Genomic DNA, 8,127 nt, shown 5'->3' on the forward strand with positions numbered 1-8,127 from the left:
GAACTGTGCCCTCCTCTAAATAGAAGAGGTATCTTATTCTCTTTAGGAGTGACAACAGGGAGATGCACTAGTGCAGCGATGGTGAACCTTTTTTGGCTTGCGTGCCATAAAGGGGGGAGCGCAGGGGGATCATACGCAGGCGTGCCCACCCATAATGCAACGCACGACTCCCCAGTGCACATGAGAGGCGCAACGCCCCATTTTTTGCATGCTTTTTTCACCCTCCCCAAGCTCCAGAGGCTTTATAGGAGCCTGGGGAGGACAAAAACAGCCCCCCAGAGGCCCTCCGGAGGCTTCAGGGACCTTCAGGAGGCTTCCCTGAAGCCTCCGGAGGGCTTAAACCGACCCTAAGAACAAACCGGAAGTCCATTCCCGAACTTCCGATTTGCCCATAGGGGTGTTTTTTTGCACTCCGGAGGCTTCAGGGAAGCCTCTGAAGCTTCCGGAGGGCCTCCGGGGAGGCGGGGGGCTCTTTTCCCCCTCCCGAGGCTCCTATAAAGCCTCTGGAGCCTGGGGAGGGTGAAATTTTTTTTAAAAAAAGGCTGAACTCAGCTGGCCAGCATGTGCATGCGCGCTGGCCAGCTCACAGGGCAATGCCTTGCTTGCCCTGACAAATGGCTACGCATGCCACAGGTTCGCCATCCCAGCACTAGTGTTTAGGTAACCGGATCCGGACATCAGAAATCCCAAATGTTACTAGATGGCAGCAACGAAATAAAGAAAAACAAGGGTGTTGCCACCTATGGGGCTCTGCAGCCCATTGTTGGAAGGCCTAATCCAGGGGTCGGCAACCTTAAACACTCAAAGAGCCACAGAGGTCCTAACCGGAATCCCCCCATTCAATTCTGGACCATAGACTCCTTTTACCATTTTAGATTGCCAGATAATGAGATAATGTACCTAATAGGAAACAATGATCTCACAACCTCTCTACTCAGATGCTGAAAATCAGAGCACAGCACATTAGCAACAGGGGGTTTACCTGGTTGAACATTGGCAGGTCTCTATATTCTGAACCCAAAAAAAAAGCCAAATCCTGATTGTATCTAGTATTCAATGGTGGGATTCAAATTTTTTTTTTACTACCAGTTCTGTGGGCGTGGCTTGGTGGGCGTGGCTTGGTGGGCGTGGCAGGGGAAGGTTACTGCAAAATCCCCATTCCCTCCCGATCAGCTGGGACTCGGGAAGCAGAGAATAGACGGGGTGCGGGGGCCAATCAGAGGTGATATTTACCGGTTCTCCGAATTACTCAAAAATTCTGCTACCGGTTCTCCAGAACTTGTCGGAACCTGCTGAATACCACTTCTGCTAGTATTGTATCTAAAGGGTCCTGCTTTTCTGTAGATGAAAAGGGAATGTGTTGAGAGAGGGTACATCAGAGGTGGGTTCCTACCAGTTCGCACCTATTCGGTAGAACCGGTTCGTCAAATCTACCGAACCGGTTAGAAGAGGTTCCACCAGTGGACCCGGAAAGCAGGCCACACCTACAGAAGAGGTTCCAAAATATTTTGAAACCCACCACTGGCAAGGATCTTGTAACTTGACAGCTTTAAGACTTGCATGCTTCAATGCCAGAGTTTCTGAATAGCAACTTGTACTGATCTAAGTACTAATTCATAATTTCATAGCCGGTCACATGGGTGGCAAGCCACTCCCACAAAGGAGGCCACACCCACAGAGTAGGTTCCAACAATTTTGGAAACCCACCACTGGGGTACATGTACATACAAAAATTGTGTCAAAAAATGTACGCACTTCAAAGGAAAGATTAATCTTTCCTTTTTTAAAAATGGAAATACAGAAACAGTAAAACTTATTTGAAAACAACTAGAGGGACAGCAGTCAGAATCAAGTTTTGTCTCTTCTATAACCATGTCTAAAGGTAAAATACTCTTCTATTTTTTCATCTTCTCAGTCATCAAAGAGAAATTGTACACTGTTTCTTGAATTTATTGAAGATATTCCAAAGAAGTGATATAACAAAATAGAATGAAAATAATAACTACCTAAAACAGTCTGCTGAATGCTTCTTATGTTAGGAAAAGCTTTTAATCAAAGGCCTATGTACAGCCTTATCCATAGTTTAGTTTAGTTTAGTTTAGTTTAGTTTAGTTTAGTTTAGTTTAGTTTAGTTTAGTTTAGTTTAGTTTAGTTTAGTTTAGTTTAGTTTAGTTTAGTTTAGTTTAGTTTAGATTATTTAACTTGTATGCCGCCCACTCTCGGAAGACTCCGAGCGGCTTACAATCAGAAAGCGGGGGGGGGGGGGGGACATAAAAATAAAAACAACAATTAAAAATTCAACAACATTCATAACTCAGGATGGGGCTGGATAATTCAACAGCCCCAGGCCTGCCGGAACAGCCAGGTCTTGGACACTTTGCGGAAGGCCAGAAGGGTAGTAAGGGTCTGGATCTCCATGGGGAGATCGTTCCATAGGGCCGGAGCAGCAACAGAGAAGGCCCTCCCCCGGGGGGTCGCCAGCCGACATTGGCCGGCAGATGGAATCCGGAGGAGGCCTAGTCTGTGCGATCTAATAGGTCTTTGGGAGGTAATTGGCAGGAGGCAGTCTCTCAAGTAGCCAGGTCCGATACCATGTAGGGCTTTAAAAGTAACGACTAGCAGCTTGAAGCGTGTACGGAGACCAATGGGAAGCCAGTGCAGCTCGCGGAGGATAGGTGTAACGTGGGTGTACCTAGGTGCACCCACAATCGCTCGCGTGGCTGCATTCTGGACTAACTGAAGTCTTCGAACACTCTTCAGGGGCAGCCCCATGTAGAGCGTGTTACAGTAATCCAGTCTTGAGGTGACGAGGGCGTGAGTGACTATCCGAAGGGCCTCCCGGTCCAGATAGGGTCGCAATTGGTGCACCAGGTGAACTTGGGCAAAGGCCCCCCTGGTCACAGCCGACAGATGATGTTCTAGTGTCAGCTGCGGATCCAGGAGGACTCCCAAATTGCGAACCCTCTCTGAGGGGCATAATCCTAGAATTAGCAGTTCGAAGTCCAGTGTGCCATATTTTTCCCTTTGCAGTTCATTTGCCAATCGTCCCTAAAAGCCAAAATAAGAATATTATGTATCTTAGAATATTGGACACACTTAGCAATAATATTGAATGATATAGGATCACATTAATAAGAGATGTGGACTCACCAGGCATTCATCTTTTGCCTGCCGAACACAATTTTCTTAGCACATGCAATATCATCCATGAGATTGTCATCTAGGAAGGCTGAGGAAAAAAATAATCAGTAATGAAGGATTTCTTAAAAGGGATCCTTTACAATATTTCTTAGGATTGGATATGTATGTATGTATGTATGAATGTGTGTGTGTGCGTGTGTGCGTGCGTGCGTGCGTTCGTGTGTGTGTGTTGCATTTGTGCTGATAAATAAAAAAAGGGAGACTAGTATAGATCTATTTCAAGCTATTTAGCTCTCATCAGCTAGCCATACCTTTACCGGGAATCAAATCTGGGCTGTATTACATATCAGGCAGTTGTATTAGCAATAGCAATAGCAGTTAGACTTATATACCACTTCATAGGGCTTTCAGCCCTCTCTAAGCGGTTTACAGAGGCAGCATATTGCCCCCAACAATCTGGGTCCTCATTTTACCCACCTCGGAAGGAGGGAAGGCTGAGTCAACCTTGAGCCAGTGAGATTTGAACAGCTGATCTGCAGAACTGCTGAAGTAGCCTGCAGTGCTGCATTTAACCACTGCGCCACCTTGGCTCTATTAGCCACTAAGCCATTCCCAATAAGGGTATGGCTAGCTGATGAGAGCTAAATAGCTTGAAATAGATCTATACTAGTCTCCCTTTATTTATTTATCAGCACAAATGCAACACAAATGTAACAAAGGCAACATAAATATATGGCTTTCAGCCTGGATGGCTCCTAGGGTGAGCCAAAAGACAGAAAAAGGGAAGCGGTATGCTCCTTCCCATATTTGGGCATACCAAGGGTTGTGAAACAATATATATCTGAAAATCTTTCTTTTCTATTTGCGTTCTGCCAGGGCGTAGAGGCTTTGTAGTGCACTGGCAGCTGTTTCATGCAGAGATCAGAGATGGTACACCCACAGCTTTGCCTCCCAGACAGAAAACCATCATTCGGGCCTGGATCAGGGACAAGGAACAGAAAGCAGTGGATGAGGCCTGCGTAATGCAGGCACTGGAAGAGATGTGCTGAGGTTCTCTCTCCCTAGCCAAATAGTAAGTCCTTGACTTACAACCACCGTTGAGCTCAAAGTTTCTGTTGCTAAGTGAGGCATTTGTTTCACAATCTTTCTTGCCACATTTGTTATGTGAATCGCTGAATGTTGTTAATTTGGTTAACATGGTTGTAAAGTGAACCTGGCTTCCCCCTTGACTTTGCTTGTCAGAAGGGTGCAAAAGGTGATCAGGTGACCCTGGACACTGCAACCGTCATAAGTATGAGTCAGTTGCCAAGCGTCTGAATTTTGATCATCTGACTATAGGGATACTGCAATGGTTGTAAGCGTGTAAAATGGTTGTTTGTTCTTTTTTCAGTGCCATTGTAAATTTGAAAGTCACTAAAGGAACTATTGTAAGTTGAGGATTACCTGCACTGGAGACTGAATGAGTGTCAATGAATGTGACAAATCTCACTCCGCCAAAGGTCTTAACCTTGTTCAGTAATGAGGACTTCTAGAGCAGGGGTGTCAAACTCAAGACCCGGTGGCCAGATCCGGCCCACAGGGTGTTTAGATCTGGCTGCAGGGGCACCCTAAAAACCACAAAGGACCAGCCCATGTTACTTCTACCAGCAAAAACAGAGCTTGGAGGGCCTCCCAGGCTCGGTTTTTGGCTGTGACGGCCTCCTGCTGCCCTCTGCCAGCAAAAATGCAGCTTGGGAGCCAGTTTTCACTGGCAAACCGCTAGGGCCACCACAGACACCCCTGACACAAGTGACATCAACCAGGCCATGCCCACCCCAGCCCCCGAGGTCAAACACAACGGTGTTGTGGCCCTCAATGAAATGGAGTTTGACACCTCTGTTCTAGAGAGATGGGGAGCTAGGTAGTGGAGGGTCTTGATGTACAAAGCTGGCCTGAACTGGCCTTGCCCTACTCTGTATTTACTACTATTTGTGTTTACTATTCATTCAGATACAGAAGTTAAAGCTGGAGTGCATTAGATTATTAGGCGAAGACGGCCTCCCCCGGCCCTCCAGAGGCCCTCTGGAAGGCAGAAACAGCCTGTTTCTGAACTTCTGGTAGTCCTGGTAGGCCCATTTTTCACCCTCCCCAGGCTCCAGAGTCTTTCCTGGAACCCGGGGAGGGTGAAAATGGCCTCCCCCAACCCTCTGGAGAGGCCGAAAATCAGCTGGCCGGCGCATGCATGTGTGCTGGAGCTGACATAGGGCAATGGCTCGCGTACCACAGAGATTGCTCCGCGTACCACCATTAGTTCGCCATCCCAGAGCTAAACTGATGAAAGTGAAGAAGAATACAGGGGGAAAAAACCAGAACTTCCCTGTAAATATAAGGTGATTCGCCTTCTTTATGACATTTAGTAAGTGTTTCCCCCACTTAGCCTCATGTTGAGTGGTTACTTACCACTGCAGTCTATTTTGCAGAGATTAGCTGAATATCTCTGTTTACTGTCACACCACCACCGGCTGTTTATCTGGAAAATCCCAAAGAATAAAATCTTTCTGTTTTTTCGCGAGTTTATTGATTTGCTGTCGAATCCGCTCACATGATGAACCAGACAGATCCCTAGATTAAACCAGACAGATCCTTAGATTAAAAAAGAGAGGGACTCCAATAGCAGTTGGCAGGAAGACGATGCTAATGTGGAAAAATGGTATCCTTCATTTCTTGAATATTGAATATTTGGGGGGGGGTGGTGGTAATTATTTATTGCTCACAATCTTTCATGGATCTTATGGAATAGGAAGGAAAGGAAAGGAGTCCCTGTGGATTTTACTCTGAAAACATTTCTGCAGGTCAGGAAGCACTGTTTCCTCCCTACTGAAGTGGTACTTATTTATCTACTCGCATTTGCCTGCTTTTGAACTGCTAGGTTGGCAGGAGCTAGAAGCTTACTCTGTCATGCGATGCTCGGGTCTCAAACCTGGGTTTTTGGCTTTCCAGCTGACAAGTCCAGCATCTTAACCATTGAGTCATCCAGGGATGTGCAGTCAGGGGAGGCAGGGGAGGCAGAGCCTCACCACTGTCATGAAAAGAAAAAATATATAAAAGGAAAAAGACTGAGCTAGTTGCTGCCAGAGTCACCATGTGGATGATGATTTAACTGTTTAAAAAAGCCTCTAAAAAAGCGCCCTCTACAGGAGGCAGGAGAACGACATGCCTCATTACATCAAGAATTTTTCAGCTTTTAACCCTTGCTTAGCTCTGCTCGAGTGATCATAAAGTCAGACTAGATGAGGCACCTCGTTCTCCAGCCTCCTCCTGTAGAGGGCACTTTTTTAGAGGCTTTTTTAAACAGTTAAGCACTAAGCAGAGTCATCCACTGTGAGTAAGAGAGGCTCTTGCAGGAGTGTGTGCCAGCGGCCCGGAGCGGCCCCGGCTGTGAGACAAGGCAGCGCTTAAAGCAGCCGCTGCTGCCGCCATCACCCCTCCTTTGCCCGGCGGGGCGTTCCTGCTGCCTTGGGCTGCTTTGCCGCGCGGCAGCTGCTTCTGCAAGGAGGCGCTGGGCCAGGAACTGGATAAGCCGGCAGATCGCTCGGAAGCCACGCCGCGCCCTTTCCATCGCGATGCAAATTCCCCCCCCCCCGCCGCCAAGACCGACCGCTGCCCCACTGAGCTGCTTCGCAAAAGGATGCCCAGCTGCCAGCCATAAACCTCACCGCACATCACTGGAGTCATCACACCACCTCACTGAGTAGGCAGTTGTGTTATTTATTGCTACCATACACACTTCGGAAAGCAACTTCCTTCTTAGAAAGGATTTGAAATATTGTTATCTCAAAGGCATTCTTCAAGTTTTTGTGTTGCTTGTAATATATTCCCTCTGAGTTTCTCAGCTTGTACACAGATTTGGTATATCTCAATGCAGAACATTGTGCCTGGATAAGGTCTGTAAGCACATGAAAAAAGCAAGAACCCAGCTAAGTACGCCTGAAATTGTAGAAGCGGAAGCAGGCAGGCCACGTCAGCAAAAAGGGACAGTAGGGCTTGGAACTCAGGTCTTGGATGATCCAGTAGAGGCAGCCAGGCTTTTGATGGTATGGCATGGAAGGCCAGGATCGGGCTAGCAGGAGCCCTGGGAAGAAGTCTGGCCATGTTAAGTGATCCAACATTTCAGGAGTCCAGAGAAGGCTCAGCAGCAGACGCAGGGAGAGTGTGAGGCCAGAGAGGCTAGGACAACAAGGACCCATGAAAAAGACCCTACATCAGAGAAGAGCTGCCAGTTGCTAGGCTGTCTGGAGCAGGCACTGAAACAGACTTGAGGGCTTTTTGAGATCATTGTTGAGCCAGCAACAGCAGCAGCAGCAGCAGCTTCCTTTCTTTAAATATGACATTAAAAAAAAAACTTCTTGGCAAGGGGTGCACATTGGCGTCTGAGATGTAGATCCGCCACCACCAGCACCACCACCACTATCAGTCCCCTAAACAAAGGGTATCAGGAGAGAAAAAGGAAAGCAAACTCACAGTCATTCATGCGGATGCCAGCGTATCCGTCCAGTCCATTCAATTTCAGAACAGAAGCAAATTCGCATTTGGAAAATATTTTGGCTTCCCTGACAGCAGAGAAGAAAATCAGGAGGCTGAGGGTCAAAGCTCTCATGGCTGCAGCTTTCCCGAAGATCAGGCTTCTTTGCGGTAACCCAGAATTTTATTTTATTTTTGTAGCGAGAGATCTGGCAGCTTGCACCAAATGATTCAAAGGAAATAGGTCTATTAAAGACATTGCCAACAAAGCTCGTTACTTCACAGAGCAGCACAGCTTAACAATTTCTGTATCGTTTTTAATATCTTTTAAGTGACTGAGAGTCTCGGGAACATAACCTCCCTTTCAGTCTTCTCCTTTTGTTTCCCCTTCCTTTTTTTTTTTGGTATGTCCATAGAACTGTTGCCACTGGTGTTCTTCTTTAAATTCAATAACTGGGGCTATTGAAAATAATTCCCATATCTTAG

At 46.9% G+C, this 8,127-nt stretch overlaps 1 protein-coding gene across 1 annotated transcript; it reads right to left on the bottom strand.

Moving 5' to 3' along the window:
- Positions 1-2,294: 2,294 nt before the first annotated feature.
- Positions 2,295-7,806, bottom strand: LOC148048338 (lysozyme C, milk isozyme-like). Its single transcript, XM_087707913.1, has 4 exons — positions 7,642-7,806; positions 5,581-5,742; positions 3,151-3,229; positions 2,295-3,048 (listed from the first exon to the last, which is right to left on the bottom strand). The coding sequence occupies exons 1-4, from the start codon at positions 7,775-7,777 to the stop codon at positions 2,988-2,990; spliced, it is 438 nt and encodes a 145-aa protein (XP_087564039.1). The 5' UTR covers positions 7,778-7,806; the 3' UTR covers positions 2,295-2,987.
- Between the last annotated feature and the right edge of the window lie 321 nt (positions 7,807-8,127).

This window comes from Thamnophis sirtalis, unplaced genomic scaffold, assembly GCF_051295495.1.
Source record: "Thamnophis sirtalis isolate CommonGarterSnake01/CBP01778 unplaced genomic scaffold, rThaSir2_p1.2 scaffold_3, whole genome shotgun sequence".
In the NCBI taxonomy this organism is placed as follows: domain Eukaryota; kingdom Metazoa; phylum Chordata; class Lepidosauria; order Squamata; family Natricidae; genus Thamnophis; species Thamnophis sirtalis.

Bases quoted from the DNA above. Each gene is read 5' to 3' on its own strand.
- LOC148048338 (XM_087707913.1), bottom strand. From the start codon at position 7,777: ATGAGAGCTTTGACCCTCAGCCTCCTGATTTTCTTCTCTGCTGTCAGG. The intron at 5,743-7,641 runs GTGAGTTTGCTT...GGTTTAATCTAG, and splicing joins TGGCATCCGCATGAATGACT to GGATCTGTCTGGTTCATCAT. The intron at 3,230-5,580 runs GTAAGTAACCAC...TTTTTTCCTCAG, and splicing joins CTGCAAAATAGACTGCAGTG to CCTTCCTAGATGACAATCTC.